The sequence below is a fragment of the Elephas maximus genome, chromosome 17 (genome assembly GCF_024166365.1).
Source record: "Elephas maximus indicus isolate mEleMax1 chromosome 17, mEleMax1 primary haplotype, whole genome shotgun sequence".
In the NCBI taxonomy this organism is placed as follows: domain Eukaryota; kingdom Metazoa; phylum Chordata; class Mammalia; order Proboscidea; family Elephantidae; genus Elephas; species Elephas maximus.
In genome coordinates this window covers 6,316,024-6,337,552 of record NC_064835.1, presented here as the reverse complement: position 1 = coordinate 6,337,552, position 21,529 = coordinate 6,316,024, and the positions used below count along the sequence as shown (strand labels likewise).

The following is a 21,529-nucleotide window of genomic DNA, read 5'->3' as shown; positions in this document are numbered from 1 at the left end:
GTCATATCATTTTCCATACATTTACTTTCAATCTAGCTGTATCTTTATATTTAAACCCAATTCCTTGTAGACACCAAATACTTGGATCTTGCTTTTTTCCCTCTGCCTTTTAGTAGAGTAGCTACCCCACTCACAATTAATGTAATTATTAATATAAGTGGGTTTATGTCCACCACTCTGCTATTTGTTTTCTGTTTGCCCCCTCTGCTTTTTGTTCCTCTGTTCCCGTTTCTGCCTTCTTTTGAGTTAAATGAAGACGTTTTTAGAACATATATATGTCTGCGTGTGTATATATATATATCTTATTTTTTAAAGTGGTTTTTCTAGGGATTACAAGACACATCCTTAACTTTTAGAGTTAATATTGTATTACTTCATGTGATTTGTAAGAACTTTTCAACTGTGTGTTGTTGTTGTTAGATGTCATCAAGTCAGTTCCAACACATACTGATGCTATGTACAACAGAACAAAACACTGCCTGGTCCTGTGCGATTCTCACAAATGTTACTATGTTTGAGCCCATTGTTGTAGCCACTGTGTCAATCCATCTCACTGAGGGTCTTCCTCTTCTTCGCTGACCCTCTACTTTACCAAGCATGGTGTCCTTCTCCAGGGACTGATCCCTCCTGATAACATGTCCAAAGTATGTGAGACGTAGTCTCACCATCCTTGCTTCTAAGGAACTTTCTGGTTGTACTTCTTCCAAGACAGATTTGTTTGTTCTTTTGGCAGTCCATGGTATATGCAATATTCTTTGCCAACACCATAATTCAAAGGCATCAATTCCCCTTGGGTCTTCCTTATTCATCATCCACCTTTCATATGCAAATGAGGTGATGGAAAACAACATGGTTTGAGTCAGGCAAACCTTAGTCCTCAAGGTGATGTCTTTGCTTTTTAACACTTGAAAGAGGCCTTTTGCAGCAGATATGCCCAATGCAATGTGTCTTTTGATTTCTTGACTGTTACTTCCATGGGTGTTGATTGTGAATCCAAGTGAAATGAAATTCTTGACAACTTCAATCTTTTCTCTGTTAATCATAATGTGGTTTATTTGTCCAGTTGTGAGGATTTTTGTTTTCCTTATGTTGAGGTGTAATCCATACTGAAGGCTGTAGTCTTTGATCTTCATCAGTAAGTGTTTCAAGTCCTCTTCACTTTCCGCAAGCAAGGTTGTGTCATCTGCATAATGAAGGTTGCTAATGAGTCTTCCTCCAATCCTGATGCCATGTTCTTTTTCATATAGTCAAGCTTTTTGGATTATTTGCTCAGCATAGAGATTGAATAAGTATGATGAAAGGTTACTACCCTGACACCACGTGGCTGTCAGCTTATAGCCATAGGCTGGAATATTATGTGAGCCTTCAAAATAAAGTGGAACTTTCGTGTGTGTGTGTGCTTTAAGTGAAAGTTTACAAATCAAGTCAGTTTCTCATACAAAAACTTAAACACACCTTGCAATGTGTCCTAGCTGCTCTCCCCTTAATAAAAGCACACTCTTCCTCTCTACCCTGTATTCCCTGAGCCCATTCAGTCAGCTCCTGTCACCCTCTGGCTTCTCATCTTGCCTCCAGAGAGGAGCTGCCCGCACAATCTCATGTGTCTACTTGAGCCAAGAAGCTCACTCCTCACCAGTATCATATTCTGTCTTACAGTCCAGTCCAATCCCTGTCTGAAGAGTTGGCTTTGGAAATGGTTCTAGTCTTGGGCTAACAGAGGGTCCAGGGACCATGACCTCCAGGGTCCCTGTAGTCTCATTCAGACCATTAAATCTGGTCTTTTTACGAGAATTTGAGATCTGCGTCCCACTGTTCTCCTGCTCCTTCAGGGATTCACTGTTGTTTTCCCTTTCAGGGCAGTGATTCGTGGTAGCTGGGCATCATCTAGTTCTCCAATCTCAGTCTGATATAGTCTCTGGTTTATGTGGCCCTTTCTGTCTCTTGGGATCATCTTTTACCTTACATCTTTGGTGTTCTTCATTCTCCTTTGCTCCAGGTGAATTGAGACCAATTGATGGATCTTAGATGGCTGCTTGCTAGCATGGAAGACCCCAGACACCACTCACCAAAGTGGGATGCAGAACGTTTTCTTAATACATTTTCTTATGTCAATTGACCTAGATGTCCCCTGAAACCATGATCCCCAGACCCCTGTCCCTGCTACTCTGGCCTTTGAAGCATTCCGTTATATTCAGGGAACTGCTTCTGGTTTAGTCCAGTTGGGCTGACTTCTCCTGTATCGTGTTATCTTTCTCTTCACCTAAAATAGTTTTTGTCTACTATCTAATCAGTGAAACCCCTTCCCTCCCTACCCTCATAACCATTGAAGAATATTTTCTTTTGTGTTTAAACTTTTTCTTGAGTTCTTATAATCGTGTTCTCATACGGTATTTTTCCTTTTGCAACTAATTTCACTCAGCATGCCTTCCAGACTACTACATGAGATGTTTCATTGATTCATCATTGTTCTTAATTTGTTGTGTAGTATTCCATTATGTGACTATACCATAATTTATTTATCCATTCATCTGTTGATGGGCACCTTGGTTGCTTCCATTGTTTTGCTATTGTAAACAGTGCTGCAATGAACAGAGGTGTGCATATATCTGTTCTTGTGAAGGCTCTTATTTCTCTAGGATATATTCCAAGGAGTGGGATTGCTGGACTGTATGGTAGTTCTATTTCCAGCTTTTTGAGGAAGTGCCAAATTGACTTCCAAAGTAATTGTACCATTTTATAGTCCCACCAGCAGTATATAAGTATTCTAGTCCCTAAGGTGGAACATTTTTAATGACAACATTTTTAAAAAAAAAAAAAAATTCAATGGTAAATATTCAATTTGTTCACAATCATGTATACAAAGAATAAGAGAAATCCACCAAAAAGTTAATAGTAATTATCAATGGTTGATATGATCATAGGTGATTTTTCTTCTTATATAGCTTCTGTATTGTTTAATTTTAAATAATAAATCAGTTTTATTTTATGATTAGAAAATAAATATTTTTATAAGCCTATGTTTCTGTATCTTCTATAGGAGCAAAAATAATCATAAAAATACTAATAAATCTTAGAATATTTAAGCAAAATGTAAAAGATGAAATAGGAAAAAGATAATCCATATTTTACAAAGAAACCTCATGTATTTTAAACAGTTTTTAAGGATTTATTTAAATTACTGAATTTTACTTTTCAGATTAAAAAAAAGAACAATAAACATTTGTTCTCTGCTATGCAGTAAAAAAAAAAAAAAAAAAAAAAAAAAATTCTCATTTGATCTTCACAAATGCCCTATAAGGTAGATTTTAACACTGCCACCTTAAGGAAAATGATTTTAAGATTTGAGGGGATTAAATGGCTTGTCTAAAACAAATTAACCAGTAAGAAGTGGAGTTCCACCATAAGATTTTCTAAGGAAAATCATTATTCATATCAGGTATATGATTATAAAATTTCAACATTTTATATTATTTTTTTTATCCCTCCATTATTCAATAGAAGATAGAAGATGACTAACCCATCAAAAATAAATATATTAAATAGGGACATTTTCTATGCTCTCTATCATTTTAGTTTTTGACTGCACTCATGTTGCCCATCTCCCCCCATTACTAGAATTTCAAGAAGTCTTCATGCCCTGACTCACCACTGCATTCAATGATCTCACCAGTAATGACCGACCTGAGGATAAAGGAAATCATGAAGAAATTAGACCAGCTGATCCCACCCAGGCCTTTCCCCCACGTGAACACCACCACCAGCGCAGCACACAGCAGAGTCACTGTGCTCAACCCTCGTGACACCTACTGCATAGGGGAGCACCTAGACCTCCTGCTGGAGGTGAGGGACCACCTGGGACGCAGAAAGGAGTATGGTGGAGATTTTCTGAGGGCCAGGATGTCTTCCCCAGCCCTGAAGGCAGGTGCTTCAGGAGAGGTGACCGACTTCAACAACGGCACCTACCTTGTCCGCTTCACTCTGTTCTGGGAGGGCCAGGTGTCTCTGTCCCTGCTGCTCATCCACCCCAGTGAGGGGGTGTCAGCACTCTGGAGGGCAAGGAACCAAGGCTATGACAGGGTGATCTTCACTGGCCAGTTTTCCAGAGATACCTTTCACGTCAATACTGATTGTGCCCTGATTTTAAACTCAAGTACTGAACTGTGCCAGTATCTAGATGGTCAATACCAAGAAGCCTTCTACTGCGTGAAACCTCAACACACACCCTGTGCTGCACTCACCCACATGCGCTCCAAGAACAAGGAAGTTTCTTATCTCAGCAAACAAGAAAGGAGTCTCTTTGAAAGGTAAATCATTATTTCTGGAGACTACTTGGGCAAATATGGTGTGACCTATAAGTTGATCCAATGAAGGTCTTATCAGTATATCAGTATTGGAACTCCTTATGAAAAGCCAGTTGGGAAGGGATCTGTGAATTGATTTGGGGACTGTGCTCACTCTCCGGTAGTCCCCAAAATTTTTGGATATTTAACCCTTACCATTGAAACAAAAAAACTCTTATCATTGAAACACAGAAATAAAAATTAAAAGAGGGCGAGAAATAGATGAGTGTGTACGTATACTCTAATATATTCTTTCTGCATTGCAATAAATCACCTTGTACACCTACTGGATGTCTGTATCCCGTGTACTAATAAGCAAAGAAATGAAGTTTTACTAGATGGCCTGAATCTCTGGACATGGTGGTTAACTTATCACCAAGAAATAGCTAAAGCTAGATAATCTGGCTTCTCTTGTTTCCTGGTATTTTGGGCTACCTGCAGATTAACTTCTGTATTTGTCTCTTTAAGGTCTAATGTGGGTGTAGAGATTATGAAAAGTTTCAATGCCATTAACGTCTCCAGATGCAACAGTAAGTTCTCCTTCTGCTTGGTAGGTGTGCTTAGTCCTGTTGTTGTTCTGTTGGCTTCCGTCAAGTTGGCCCCCAACTCATGACACCCCATCTATAATGGGATCAGACCACTGCCCTCTATTGCTAGTCCTAGACTCCCTGAAAGGGTTTCCTCTTTCTGCTGAATTTGTTCACTATTATTAGTCTTATTATTGGCACCCTGCAAATCTGGCTTTTCTGTGGTAGGCCAAGATACCAGTTACCTAAGTGAGTGAATAAGTGCAGCCCCTAGGATGTCATAAACCTGTTTTACTAGCTGTAGCTCTCATCACCTATCTATCAGGAAACAGATTACCTGCCCATCTAACACAATAACCTTCAAATGTCAAAACTCTTTCTCAGTTCTACACATAGTTCTCTACCTCCCCACACCACCGCCCCTCTCACAACATCATCTGCACCATCACTACCATCACCACCCCTTACGCCACACCTCCTCACACTGCCACCACCATCGCCACATCCCACATCACTACTGGCCCAAGAGTCGCCGTCTAGAGGTTTCCAACCTCTTCTTCATATTTGTCGTCTTTCAAAGAATTTTAACATATAACATAGTACTTTCACAGTTGTATTTACTAATTTCTCTTCAATTTCTTTGACCCCTCACAGCCTAGGAATGATTTAAGGCAAGAGCTTTCATGTCCCTTGAAGTTCAACATTAACAGCTTGCTAATCACCAATAAATTTTTTCACACAGAAGTCTAAATATGTGCCTAGAGATAGAAATGGCATTTTTTTCACTCAGGGCACATGAGTATGCTCATACTGGTTGTCAAAATATTAAACTACTTCCCTTTGGGTTTTTTTGTTTGTTTCCCTTTGGTGGGTGAATAATCACTGCCCCAAGCCCACCATGGGCTCCTCACCATCATAGCACCTCATCCTCTCAGATTCCCAGATTCTTCATAAACCAGTGACTAATGGGTTAATGCCTGATATATCTTGGGCCTCTAGGACCCTACTCCAGCCTACAACCATACCCATTACAGACTGAACAGTTCCCAAGCCAAACCAGTTGTTATTTATTTATTTTTTTTCTCATCACCCTGCTTTTAACTCAAAACATTTACAGTTTGATGGTGGCACTGAAGTCACTGTGACAGAATGTGACAAACTTGGGGGTGAAGTGGGCTAAAATGATAGTGTAATTGAGCAGTCATTACTACGCAAGAATTGATGGTTTCACTTCCATAGAAAAGCAACCAAATATTTAAAATTTTACCCAGAAGGCCATATTTTCCTTTTCTGCGAGAAAACATCTGCTCTCACAATGAACATTAATGGGGATTATTTAGAAAATTTACTTCAGAGAAAAATTTTACTGAAAAAAATATCTATCCCATTAGCAGGGTGCTTCAATAAGAGTTTCCTGCTACTAAAGCCACATTCGCCCCTACTAAAAGGGTAGCTAGAAAACACAGTAGGCTCTTAATAAACACATACTGGTAATTTGATGTTTTAGAAGATCCTGTCTTGTTGATTCTTTGGCAGTACCAGCAGTTCCAAGGAAAGAGAAATGCAAGCTTGGAATGATATCCACAGCGCCCAGTGGGCATGTCTGGAAAGACACATGGAATCCTGTCTCCTGTAGTTTGACTTCCATTGAAATGAAAGAATGCCTGAGAGGAAAACTCATATATCTCTTGGGTGATTCCACAGTCCGCCAGTGGATGGAATACTTCAAAGAGAATATCAACAGTATGTCTCAGTCTAAGCTATTATTGACATCCCTTTTGGAAACTTCTTTTTCATTTCAAGAAGAGAAAGGAATATGGGAAACATCTCTTCGTTTTCATATTCCTTAGTCACAACACACTAAAACTTTTTGCATCATTTTCTTTCCTTTAAAAGAATACATTTATCTGACTGGGAGGGAGCCAGTACAGAGAAAGGTTTATTACATTCTTATCCCCCAAAGAATACACACGTAGGTATTTATCCAGCATCTCAGAAAATTATTGATACAGCTGAAGATATTATATTGTCCACCTTCCACAATATGGGGTGATGATTAAGGGTGTGAATACTAGCTCCAGACAGCCTGTTTTCTCCACATGCTCAGTGGGCTTTCTGTCCCTCAGTTTCCTCAACTGTAAAATGGAGACAAAATCAGTCCCCACCTAATAAGATTGTCATGAAGATTAAATAAGGTAATATATGCAAAGCATTTAGAATACTGCTTGTTGCAAGTCAGTTCTCTACAGGTATCATCATTATAGGTACCATCCATATCGATGAAAGGACAGAGCTCAGGAGCACGGTGATGATGTTGCATTAGGTAAGCACAATGGTTGAAAACACGGGCTTTGGAGTCAGACAGACCTAGGGTGTGCCACTTAGAAACCATGACCTTGGGCATGTAACTTATTTTCTCTACCTAATTTTCCTCATCAGTGAACTAGGAATAATAACAGTATCTGGTAGCTGTTAGGAAGATTAAATGAGGTAAAAAAAAAAAAAAAATGAGGTACCGACTATAAAATATTTAACACATTACAAGACACATAGGCACATAGAAAGTGCCCAATAAACAGTATTAAAAAAAAAAAAAAACAGTTACCATAGAGTCAAGTCAATCCAACTCATGGTAACCCCACGTGTGTCAGAGTAGAACTGTGTTCCTTACAGTTTTCAATAGCTGATTTTTCTAGACGTAGATCGCCAGGCCTTTCTTTTGAGGTGCTTCTGGGTAGACTTAAACCTCCAACCTTTCAGTTAGCAGCCAAGCGCATTAATGGTTTGAACCACTCAGAAACTCCCCCAAAAAGCCATAGCTATTGTAATTATTATTTTTAGTTAATGTCAGAGTTGGGGCTGGAATTTAGTTGCTCTTTTCACTAAACCAAGAGTATGCCAATAATAAATCAGAATCCACTAGTAGATCCTAGCTATCTGACCTGGAAATGCATCACTGCCTGCCTCTGCACGTCCCTGTGCCCTGGGCTCTTATCACAGTGGACAATGTAACAGGTGTGGCAGCACCCTGGTCTACCTGGCGTGAGGTCACTCATATGATCTCAACCTAGATGAAAACTATTCCTCCTTATTAAAACAAAACAAAACCCATTGCTGTTGAGTCGATTCCAACTCATAGCAACCCTGTAGGACAGAGTAGGACTGCCCCAAAAAGCGGCTGGTGAATTCGAACTGCCAACTTTTTGGTTAGCAGGCATAGCTCTTAACCACTGTGCCACCAGGGCTCCTATTTATTCCTTCTTATAGAAAGTAAAATTAGTAGCATCTTGGCTCCAAGTTTTAAGGGGGAATCCCCAACAGAAGGGGAGAGTTCTAAACTGTGGCCTCTGATAAACAGCCAAACTCCTCAGAACCTCAGTTTCTTCATCTGTAAAATAAGGGGATAACCTTTAGCCTCATGTAATGGTGCATCTCTATAATGGTGGATCTCTTAGATCATATAAAGTACTGAACTACTAAGTTACCTACTCTCTTCAGCTAATTTTTTTAGTTGTGGTAGGAAAACATTTGCTGCGTATTTTGTTAAAAGTTAAATTCTATGGCCGGAGTGTGCTTTTGGAAGCAGACTTAAGAAAATAGCCATTCCCCCCACCCTGCCACTGCAGCACCTACATTTCCAAACCTCACTGAGTTAAGACTTCAAATCTAAGATGGTACCTGTTACAAAGCATTAATAATTCTTTTCTAACCATTTTCCTCGTAAGTTCTCTAGTAACAAAGCATTTGTCCTTGATATTCTGTTAAGGGAGTGATTAGTCCAACGAAAAATGGAAGGACTTCATTTTATATGACTCATATACTATCTTCGGAAGTGTTAAGATCAGGTAGACCATTTTCACAAGAATTGGGAAGAACATGAAGTCTAAGACCTGATTCTGTTACTTAATAAATGAATGACTTATTCATTAGAAATACCCTTTTCAACAATATTAACAGACCTTGCTGGATGGAATACACAGGAATCATAATGAATACATCTGTGGAAAGAGGCAACGGAGAAGCTCAATATCATCAGTCAGAACAAGGCCAGGGGCCTATGATGGAAAAGACCATCAACTGCAATACTGAAGGATTCTATGGGCAAAATATTGAACAAAGCAGGAATCATCAAAAGAGATGGAAGGAATACACAGAGTAACGGTACCAAAAAAATTGCGCGACGTTCAACCATTTCAGGAGATAGCATATGATCAAGAACCAATGGTACTGAAGGAAGAGGTCCAAGCTGCACCAAAGGCACTGATGAAAAACAAGGGTCCAGGAATTGAGATGTTTCAACAAATGGGTGAAATGCTGGAAGCGCTCACTCATCTATGCCAAGAAATTTGAAAGACAGCTACCTAGCCAACTGACTAGAAAAGATCCATGTATGTGCCCGTTCCAAAGAAAGGTGGTCCAAAAGAATGCAGAAATTATCAAACAATAAATATCATTACCACCACATGTAAGTAAAATTTTGCTGAAAATAATTCAAAAACGATTGCAGCACTATGTTGACAGGGAACTGCCAGAAATTCAAGCCAGATTCAGAAGAGAACATGGAACAAGGGATATCATTGCTGATGTCAGATGGATCTTGGCTAAAAGCAGAGAATGCCAGAAAGATGGTTACCTGTGTTTTATTGACTGTGCAAAGGCATTTGACTGTGACCATGACAAATTATTGCTAACACTGCAACGAATGAAAATTCCAGGACACTTAATTGTGCTCATGTGGAACTACACATAGGCGAAGAGGCAGTCAACTAACAGAGCGAGGGGATACTGCATAGCTTAAAATCAGGAAAGGTGTGTGTCAGGGTTGTATCCTTTTACCATACTTATTCAATCTGAGAAGCTGGACTATATGAAGAACTCGGCATCAGGATTGGAGGAAGACTCATTAACAACCTACGTTATGCAGATGACACAACCTTGCTTGCTGAAAGCAAAGAGGACTTGAAGCACTTACTGATGAAGATTAAAGACAACATACAGCCTTCAGTATGGATTACACCTCAATGTAAAGAAGGCAAAAATCCCCATAACTGGACCAATAAGCAACATCATGATTAACAGAGAAAAGATTGAAGTTGCCAAGGATTTCATTTTACTTGGATCCACAGTCGATGCCCATGGAAGGAGCAGTCAAGAAATCAACGTATTGCATTAGCCAAATCGGCTGCAAAAGACTACTTTAAAGTGTTAAAAAGCAAAGATGCCACTTTGAGGGCTAAGGTGCACCTAACCCAAGCCATGGTGTTCTCAATTGCCTCATGTGCATGTGGAAGTTGGACAATGAATAAGACAAAAAAAGAATTGATGCCTTTGAATTATGGTGTTGACAAAGAATATTGAATATACCATGGAGTGCCAGAAGAATGAACAAATCTGTCTTGGAGGAAGTACAGCCAGAATGCTCCTTAGAAGCAAGGATGGCAAGACTTCATTTCTGGTACTCTGGACATGTTATTGGGAGGGATCACTCCCTGGAGAAGGATATCATGCTTGGTAAAGTACAGGGTCAGCAAAAAAGAGGAAGACCCTCAACGAGATGGATTGACGCAGTGGCTGCAACAATGGGCTCAAACATAGCAATGGTTGTGAGGATGGCACGGGACTGGGCAGCATTTAGTCCTGTTGTACATAGGTCACTATGAGTTGAAACTGACTGGATAGCACCTAACAACAACAATCTCGGGCAGATCATTTCCCCTTTGGGTTTTGTTTTTCATAACATAGCAATAATAAAGAGAGCAAAAGCTTTGAGGTGAATGAATATATCATCCAAATAAATGCTTTTTAAATAAATGCTTTAAAAATAAGTACTATACTATTACTATTATTATAGATGATGTACTCAGCACTTTTCTACGAATATGTAAAGGAAATACAATCCACTGCCGTCGAGTCGATTCTGACTCATAGCGACCCTGCAGGACAGAGTAGAACTGCCCCATAGAGAAGTATAGAATGCAATCTCACTCTTAAGAAAACTTATAGAGTATGGGGAAATAGGTAAGTTTCTAGTTTTCTTGTATCCAATAGTACCTTTCTCTATCCTCAAATTAATATAGTCAACAGTTAACAAAATGTACGGAAATAATACCTACAAACTGACCACATCATTCCCCAAAATGAAGTCACTCAATGTCTTACCCTCACTAGTCCACTTACTTGATCCCACATGATTCTACAAATGGGCAACATAATCTCTTACATTCGTGCAACACTTTTGATTGTTCAAAAAGCTTTCAAAACTATTCTCTCATTTAAACTGTAATAAATTACAATTTTTTTTTGATCAATTTGTTCATTTACAAACACCAAATCTTTTCTTCTATCTTTATGACTAGTCAATCCTGGTAATCTTATTCTCCTTTGATTTTGGGATTGCCTATTTGTCAACAGCACTGAAGTCAGTGGATCTTCATGAATCTGGAAAACTTCGACACCAACTTGCTGTGGACTTGGATAGGAATATCAACATCCAGTGGCAAAAACATAGTTACCCCTTGATTGGATCACTGACCTATTCAGTCAAAGAGATTGAGTACATTGCTCGGGTCATTGACAGAATTGGAGGAGGAAAAAATACTGTCATTGTTATTTCTCTGGGCCAGCATTTTAGACCCTTTCCCATCGATGTTTTTATCCGAAGGGCCCTCAATGTCCACAAAGCTGTTCAGCATCTTCTTCTGAGAAGCCCAGACACTACAGTCATCATCAAGGCAGAAAACACCAGGGAGATGTACAGTGATGCAGAGAGATTCAGTGACTTTCATGGCTACATTCATTATCTTGCCATGAAGGACATTTTCCAGGATATTAATATGGGTATCATTGATGCCTGGGATATGACCATTGCATATGGCACAAATGATGTCCACCCACCTCAATCTGTGGTCAGAAATCAGATTAATATATTATTAAACTATATTTGCTAGATAGCACACGTCTCTGCAGCTCATTCACTTCATTAAAAACATTAAGCGTCTGCTAGCATACCAGATGCTGTGTTTGGCTCTCACCTCCCAATGAGCATGAGGACATAGTCTGCACTACGGATGATCCATGAGCCACCACCAGTCAACCAAGTCAGTTATTTCTAAGCTGTGCTTCCACTTAAAAATGAAAATATTCAGTGGAATACATGAACAACTGCCTGCCATGAGACCAGAAGAACTGGATAGTACCTGGCTACCATTACTGAACATAAAATCCTGATCACAAGGGGGAAAAATATAGAGCAGAATTTCAAATTCTCATGGCATCCACATTTTCTGGAACCATTGAGACTGTATTAACCCCTAAAACTACTGTCCTTAGATAATCTTTAAACCTTAAAACAAAGATATCCCATGAAGTCTTTTTTTAAACCAAGCTTAATTAGTAAAGAATGTCTGCCTTTTGAGCACTGTTCTCTTTTAAAGAGCTATTTATATGTATTCAAACTGACGAGAGCAACTCAAAAGGTAAAACAGGAGGATTAGAGGCCGGTGAGTTTGTGTTAATGGAGCAGGAACAATTTCAAAAAGGAGGGTGAGAATGGTTGTACAACTTGAAGAATGTAATCAATGTCACTGAATTGTACATGTAGAAATTGTTGAATTGGTGTAGTACCGCTGTATGTATTTTCAACAACCACACAAAAAATAAATAAATTATTTTTAATACAATGAAAACATTCATGAAAAGAATCAACTTTTCTTGACCAGTTCATGCCACTTAACAAATAGGAAGACAAGCCTCCTGTAGTGACCAATTTAGCTTCAAGTTCTTCCCTCAGACCAATGAAACGATTGTAAAATAAATATCTGGAGAAAGCAGACCCATTTCCTTATTTTTACCACTAAAGATAAGCTCAAGATGACTTCCAACTTGGAAGAGGAAGAGTCTGATGGGGCAATTCTCCAGAATCCACTGTCCTGGAGGGGTTGCAAAGTTCCCAGCAAGGCCCACTGGATCCTGAAAACCTCTGAATTTTCCTGTACGAAATCCCACTGCCAGGAGCTAATCTGACTCTATGGCATTTATCCTTTAAGGATATAGGATAAAATTTTCAGAAAAACTTTCTGAGAGATAAGATTAAAGATAGAAAATGTGACTCAGTCTCTTATCTGACCTCATCTTTATTGCCTCTGGTATTGAACATCTGTTGTTTTTGTCCTACTCGATGCTCTCACTTCTGGTAAGAGAGCCCCTCTTTTCCTGGAGATCGGCACACTCCCCACTTTGTAGCATATTAGTGGAACGGTCAATTATGTGACCCTGCTTCTCCTTGGCTCCGACTGGTCAATCAAACCTCTCTACCCTCTGCATAAGTGACTGGTCCTAGCAGAGTCACCTGGAGTTGTGCTTTGTTTTATTTCTTTCCTTTGGCTTCATATAAATTCTGAGATCTTCAATACTAAAGGCTATGGAAGGCTTAAGATCCTTGGGACTACCCTTGTTGTAGCTTCAGAGTGAATCCAGGAAAAGAGGACAGAGCCTAGAGAGTCAGAGAGAAAGCGTGGTTACATTATTTAAACCTCTAGATCCAGCCCTGGGGCCCTGGTGGCGCAGTGGTCAAGTGTCTGGCTGCTAACCAAAAGGTTGGCAGTTTGAGTCCACTAGCCGCTCCTTGGAAACCCTATGGGGGAGTACAACTTTGTCCAACAGGGTCGCTATGAGTCAGAATCGGCAATGGGTTTGGTTTGTTTTTGGCTTTAGATGAAGCCTTACCTGTAGTAATATGAAACTTTATGGATAGTCATATGAGTCATTTTCTTTTTCCTTTAGCTGATATGAATTGGATACAACACTTGAAAGAGTCCTGGATAAAGCATTTCAGTAAAGTCAACTTGCCCCTGGGTAGTAATAATAAGAGTGAGAGATTACAGATACATTTGTGAAAAATCATTGCAGACCATAGGAAAGTAGCAGAATTAAACAGTCCCAGGATTTATGTACGATACCAAAGAGAAATTTCTGGATACACTGATGGGAAAATTACTGTCATAAATTTTGTACATGTATTAATTCATTCAATTCTCATAACAACCCTGTGAACTACACACCTGGAAACTGATGATATTGAAGCATAGAAAAGTTGAATAACTTGCCATTTGTCCCAGAGCTAGTAGGTAGGTGAGCCAGGATGTGAACCTATAAATAAACCCATTGCTGTTGAGTCAATTCCAACTCATGCCAACCCTACAGGACACTGTAGAACTGCTCCATACGGTTTCCAAGGAGTGGTGGTGAATTCAAACTGCTGATCTTTTGTTTAGCAGCCAAGCTCTTAACCAATGCACCACCAGGGCTCCAAACCTATAAACAAAACCAAAAACCAAACCAAACCCAGCGCCATCGAGTCGATTCCGACTCATAGCGACCCTATAGGACAGAGTAGAGCTGCCCCATAGAGTTTCCAAGGAGCGCCTGGCGGATTCGAACTGCTGACCCTTTGGTTAGCAGATGTAGCACTTAACCACTACGCCACCAGGGTTTCCAACCTATAAACAGGGCTGATTATAAAAAGCACATATATCAAAAGGTTGCAATAATATTCCAGATGCTATTAATATGGGAAGTGACAAGTTAGAGAGAGTAATAACAGTGAAGTGATAGTCTTTGGATGTGGAAAGCAATTTTTTAGACATGAGTAAATTCTAGATGCTTTTTTAGAAGGCATAAGTGAAAGTTTGCTGTTTTAAAAGGAACTTAAGAGTAGGCCATAAGGAAACATTTAATTTTAAATCGGAAGAGAGAAAAAAACGTAACAAAGGAAACACAATCAATCAAGAAACATAAAGAAGATAGGAAAGGGGAGAAAAGGAACCAAGAAAAACATGAAATTTGGGTTTATAAAATAAGACGGTAGAGATAAGTCTGTACATATCAGTGATCAGGTTATACCTAAAGGACTTAAATTTCCTAATTAAAGGAAAGATCAGGTTAAAGTAAAAATCTAAACATGTGCTTATCGTGAAGCCCAGTATTTGCACTCCTGGGCATGTATCCCAGAGAGAGGAAACCAGATGTTTGCACAAAAACCTGTACATGATTTTTCATAGCAGCTTTATTTGGAATACCCGAAATTTAAGAGCAATGAAAATGTCCCTTGTTAAAAAATAGTTAAACAAAATTTACTACATCCATACAATGAAATAAATAAGCAACAAAAAAGGAACGAACTAACAATACATGTAACAACTTGGATAGATCTCAAGAACATTATACGAATAAAAAAAGCTGATCTTAAAATGGCACATACTGTATGATCCAATTTATACAACATTCTTGAAATCATAAAATTATAGAAACAGAAAGCGGATGAGTGTTTGCCAGAGATTAGAAATGGTGCGGGGAGAAGGGTAGGTGTGGCTATAAAGGGGTAGCTGACGGGAGATCTTTGCAGTGATGGCATAGTTCTGCATCCTGATTGTGCTGGTGGTTATCCCAATGTACACCGGTGATAACAACGGCCTAGGACTATAAACACACACCCTTTAAAAAAAACTAGTGCCATTTACCAATGCCAAATTCCTGGTTTTTATATTATACTACAACCATATAAGTTGCCTGGTGGCACAGTGGTTAAGAGCTTGGCTGCTAACCAAAAGGTCAGCAGTTCAAATACACCAGCCACTCCTTGGAAACCCTATGGGGCAGTTCTGCTCTGTCCTATAGGGTCACTATGTGTCAGAACAAAATTAATGGCACATAACACCAACAACAACATGTAAGTTGTAACCAATGGAAGAAACTGGATGAGGAGTACAGAGAACTTCTCTGTACTAGCCTTGCACTTCTTGTGAATCTATAATTATTTCAAAATAAAAAGTAAAAAATGCCATTTTGTGCTCTCTTCAAGAGAACAGCACAAAACAAAATGACATAGATTGATATGAAGTGTAAAGAAAATATAAAGCAAATTTTAATCCCCAAAAAAAGCAGACAAAAAAGAATTCAAAGCAAAAAAGCATTTAAATGACAGAAAATTATATTTCTTGTTGATATTTAAAAAATGATGAAAAATTTTCAAATTTTATGAAATTGTAAGTTAACTGGTCCAGAAAGCTCTATGACCTTCAACATAAGATGAAGAAAACTTACACCAAGGACTCATCATCATTTGACTTAAGATTAGTGACTGAGAGAAAATCTTAAAAGTAGCCAGGGGAAAAATACATCACATACAGAGCAGCATTTCTCAACTTACTTTTCATCATCACCCCCACCATGGAGTCTTTTTAGACATACTTTTCTAACTGCATACTCACCATGAAATTTCAAGACTCTATATCTGTTTGCATGGTATGTGTGTGTATATACAACTATATGTATGTGTGTGTGTGTGTGTGTGTGTACTTTATACAAAAAAAAGGTAAGATTTTTCCTATAGGAAAATCCAATACCGCTACAACAAAAAGAGAAATAATCCAATTAAAAATGGGCAAAGGATATGAACAGACACTTCACCAAAGAAGACATTTAGGCGGCTAACAGACACATGAAGAAATGCTCACCATCACCAGCCGTTAGAGAAATGCAAATCAAAACTACAATGAGATACCATCTCACCCTGACATTACTGGCATGAATCAAAAAACAAAATAACAAATGTTAGAGAGGCTGCGGGGAGCTTGGAACTCTTATGCACGCTGGTGGGAATGTAAAAAGCTTCAGCCATTTTGAAAATCGATAGGGCGCGTCCTTAAAAAGATAGAAATAGAAATACCATACGATCCAATAACGTCATTCCTAGGAATACATCCCAGAGAAATAAGAGTCATCACACAAACAGACATACGCACGTCCATGTTCATTGCAGCATTGTTCACGATAGCAAAAAGATGGAAACAGCCTAAGTGCCCATCGACTGATGAATGGATAAACAACTATGGTACACACGCACAATGGGATATTAGGCAACAATAAAGAACAATAACGAATCTGTGAAACATCTCACGACATGGATGAATCTGGAGGGCATTATGCTGAGTGAAATAAGTCAATCATGAAAGGACAAATACCATATGAGACAACTATTATAAAAACTCATGAAAAGGTTTACACACTGAAAAGAACCATCTTTGCTGGTTACGAGTGAGGGGAGGGTTGGGGAGGGAAAACTCTAACTAGACAATAAATAAGTGGTAACTTCTGTGAAGGGTAAGACAGTACATAATACTGGGGAAGTCAGCACAACTTGACTTCCAACACAAGGCTTTGGAAGCTTCACAGACACATCCAAACTCCCTGAGGGCCTGAATTACTGGGCTGAAGGCTGGGGACCATGGTCTCAGGGGACATCTAGCTCAACTGGCATAACATAGTTTATAGATGTAGCATCCGGGGTCTTAAAAGCTTGTGAACCGCCATCTAAGATACTCCACTGGTCCCATCCCGTCTGGAGCAAGGGAGAATGAAGAAAACCAAAGACACAAGAGGAAGATTAGTCCAAAGGACTAATGGACCACAACTATCACAGCCTCCACCAGACTGAGTTCAGTACAGCTAGATGGTGCCCGGCTACCACCACTGACTGCTCTGACCAGGATCACAAACGAGTGTCCTGAACAGAACTGGAGAAAAATGTAGAACAAAATTCTAACTCACAAAAAAAGACCTGACTTACTGGCCTAACAGAGACTGGAGAACCCCCGAGAACACGGCCCTGGACACCCTTTTAACTCAGTAATGAAGTCATTCCTGAGGTTCACCTTTCAGCCAAAGATTAGACAGGCCCATAAAACAAAAAGAGAATAAACGGGCACAATAGCCCAGGAGCAAGGACAAGAAAGCAGGAGAGGACAGGAAAGTTGGTAATGGGGAACCCAAGGTCAAGAAGGGTTGACACGTCATGGGTTTGGCAACCAAAGTCACATAACAAAAACTATATTAATTGTTTAATGAGAAACTAATCTGCTCTGTAAACCTTCATCTAAAGTACAATTTTAAAAAAAAAAAAGTTGGATTTTTCTACCAACAACAACAAAAAAATATTTTTGTCCCTTGGAGACACTTTCACCACTGTTGAGAAAGCACGTATAAAGAACAAAGACAGGGATGCCAGCAGATCTCTTATGAAAAACAACGCAAGCCAGAAGACAGTAAAGCAGCATCTTCAAAGTACTGGAAGAAAAACACTTTCAAACCTAGAATTCTATACCCAGAAAAATAAAGGCAAAAAAGACATTTGCTGACATACAAAGCTAAAATAATTCATCACCAGTAGACCTGCCCTTTATGAATGTTAAGGAAGCTCAACAACCAGAAGAAAAATGATAGCAGATGGAAATACGGATCAACACAAAGGAATGAAAAGCACCAGAAATAGCAACCATATGCATAAATATTAAAAAATGTTTCTTGCTACTGAAACTTCCTTTTTAAATTTAACTATTTTAAGAGAAGATGATAACAAAGTATTATGGGATTTATTACATATGTGGCAGTAAAATGTATCACAACTATAGCACAAAGGCCAGTAGAAGAGAAACAGGAGTACCTTGTTCTAAGGTTCTTATGCAATACATGGGTCTTAGTCACCTGGTAGAAACCCTGGTGGTGTAGTGGTTAAGAGCTACGGCTGCTAACCAAAAGGTCAGCAGTTCGTATTCACCAGGCGCTCCTCGGAAACCGTATGGGGCAGTTCTACTCTGTCCCATAGGGTCGCTATGAGTCGAAATTGACTCGACGGCAGCGAGTTTGGGTTTTTTTTGTTTAGTCACCTAGTGCTGCTATAACAGAAATACCACAAGTGGATGGCTTTAACAGAGAGAAATTTATTTCTTCACAGTAAAGTAGAAAAATGGCAAAATTCAGGGTGTCATCTCTAGGGAAAGGCTTTCTCTCTCTGTCGGCCTTCTCAGCAATGTTCCCCCAGACAAAGAGCTTCTTCGCACAGGGACCCCGGGTCCAAAGGATGTGCTCTGCTTCCAGCATTGCTTTCTTGGTGGTATGGGGTCTCCAACTCTGCTCGCTTCTTTCTTTTATATCTCAAGAGATTGCCTCAAGACACAATCCAATCTTGTAGTTTCAGTCTAGCATCACTAACACAACTGCCACCCGTCCTCCCTCATTAACATCATGGAGGCAGGATTTACAACATATAGGAAAATCACACAATACCCGGAATCGTGGCCCAGCCAAATTGATACACACTTTTGGGGGGGGGGACATAATTCAATCCATGACAACATGAAATGGTGTAATAATCACTTGGAGGTAGACTGTGATAAGTTAATGATGTATAGTGTATACCTGAAAACAACCGTTAAATGAACACAAAAAAATAGTTATAGTTAATGAGCCAACAATGGAGTGAAAATGAAATAATTTTTTAAAAGTCAAAACCAAAAAAGAAGGCAGAAGAAGAGGAAAAAGGGAACAAAGAACAGCTGGGATAAACAGCATATAGCAAGACAGTAGGTGTTAAAAAAAAATGCTAATAATCAAATTAAATGTAAAAGGTCTAATTTAAATTTAAAGGGAGAATTTATCAGATTGAATAAAAAAGCAAGATCCAGTTATAGGTTGTCTACAAGAAACACACAAATATAAAAAGTAAAAGGACAGAAAAAGACATAACATGCTAACACTAATCAGGAGAAGCTGGAGTGGCTATTTTAATTTCACACAAAGGAGATTTCAGAGCAAAGAATATCATTAGGATAAAGACGGTCAATTCATAATGATAAAGGGGTAGATCCACCAAGAGTACCTAAAAATCTTAAATGTTTTTGCAACGCAAGGAGGAGAGCAGAACTCAGAGGCCAGTAGTTTCCCCAGCATTGCCTGATTTTTGAAAGTAGATAACCAGGCCTTTCTTCCTAGTCTGTCCAAGTCTGGAACTTCCACTGAAACTGGCCCACCATAAGTGACCCTGATGGTATTTGAAATATCAGTGGCATGTCTTCAAACGCCATGGCAACACACAAGCCACCAGAGTATGGAAAACTGACAGAGGAGTAGTTGTTGTTCAGTGCCGTCAAGTCAGTTCTGATTCATAGTGACCTTATGTACAACATTGCCAGGTGCCACACCATCGTCACAATTGTTATGCTTAAGCCCACTGTTGCAGCCACTGTGTCAATCCATTTCGTTGAGGGTCTCCCTCTTTTTCGCTGACCCTCTACCTTACCAAGCATAATGTCCTTCTCCAGGGACTGGTCCCTCCTGATAACATGTCCAAAGTATGTGAGACGAAGTCTCGCCATCCTTGCTTCTAAGCAGCATTCTGGTTGTACTTCTTCCAAGACAGATTTGTTCGTTCTTTTGGCAGTAAATTCAATAGTCTTTGCTAACACCATAATTCAAAGGTGTCAATTCTTCCGTCTTCCTTATTCATTGCCAGGAAACCCTGGTGGTGTAGTAGTTAGGAGCTGTGGGATAGCAACGAGTTTCTATTCACTGTCCAGCTTTCACATGCATATGAGGCAATTGCAAACACCATGGCTTGGGTCAGGCACACCTTAGTCTTCAAGGTGACATCTTTGCTTTTTAACACTTAAAAGAAGTCTTTTGTGGCATATCTGCTCAATGCAATGTGTCTTTTGATTTCTTGGCTGCTGGTTCCATGGGTGTTGACTGTGGATCCAAGTAAAATGAAATCCTTCACAACCTCAATCTTTTCTCCATTTATCACGATAAAAAAGGAAACAGTTGCACTTGGCTACTGGAAGTTATAACTTTTCAAAATGTCTATATGTTTCAATACATTAACTTACACATTTCCACATATTGTCACGAGGTTGAGGTACCTTTGAAGATAAATAAAGAGTATAGTGGTGGTGAATGTAGGCTTTGAAGTCAAGCAGACCCGGTTGAGTTGTGGTTCAATCGCTTACTAGTTGTGTCATGTTGAATAAGTTACTTAACCTCTGCTTCCTCAGTTTGCTCCTCCGTTAAAAAAATGAGGGTAACAATTCCTACTGGATCATTGAGGACATCAGTGGGATATGTCAAGTGCTTAGCGTGGGGCCTGGCAGAAGTAACGGATGACCTCTGAAGGTGACAGAATGAACATCTATGACCACTCATTTATTTAACAAATTCTTGTCTAGTACAGGCTATGTGTCCAGCACTGAAGACACTGCTGTGCATTTATTCCATTTAACGTTCACAATGACTGCTATGCCAATGGTCTTGTCTCCATTATAACAGAGAAGGAACAGGCTGAGAGAGGTTCAGGAGCCTATACCAGATCTCACCAGCAGAGGGTGATGGGGCGGGGTTCCTGGCAGGAGATCAGCCTTGAAGACTTCCGCTCTGCCTTCAGTTTTCTGGTCTGGGGCAGTTTTCTCAGGCGGCTGCAGTCAGGATACTCTGGGCAGCTTTTGGATGATCCTGCATGTGACCTCCTAGATTTTTCCTTCTGCTGCCTTACCCTTTGGTTTCTTCCCTACTCATTTTTATCTGATGAACAATTAGAGGAAGAAATCTATTTCAAATCTGCTGAAAGCTGTTACCAAGCAACAGCATTGGTTAAAAACAACCTAGTAGGTGAGCTGGGTGTGGGAGAATTAGGGCTGTAGACCCTGTGGCCAGTAGTGAACTGTTTTCCTGCCACCTGCCTATCATCCTATTATATTCACTGCTGGGCGAATGGAGAGTTGTTGAGTTTTAGGAGTGAGCAACTCAAGTGACTCTTTTGCAGATGGGAGAATGTGG

The 21,529-nt window shown here is 39.6% G+C and overlaps 1 protein-coding gene across 2 annotated transcripts in view; it reads left to right on the top strand.

Annotated features, from left to right (window-relative positions):
• Nucleotides 1-3,637: 3,637 nt before the first annotated feature.
• LOC126060498 (NXPE family member 1-like) overlaps nt 3,638-21,529 on the top strand; it is a 79,942-nt gene continuing 62,050 nt past the window's right edge. The window contains exons 1-5 of one of the 2 annotated variants that reach the window (XM_049856673.1): nt 3,638-4,304; nt 4,809-4,870; nt 6,016-6,033; nt 6,425-6,610; nt 11,279-11,814. In XM_049856673.1, the coding sequence (XP_049712630.1) occupies nt 3,658-4,304; nt 4,809-4,870; nt 6,016-6,033; nt 6,425-6,610; nt 11,279-11,814 (1,449 nt within the window). In that variant the 5' untranslated portion in view covers nt 3,638-3,657. Of the gene's footprint in view, nt 4,305-4,808; nt 4,871-6,015; nt 6,034-6,424; nt 6,611-11,278; nt 11,815-21,529 lie in introns of those variants that run through there. The other variant, XM_049856672.1, reaches the window with a different exon arrangement.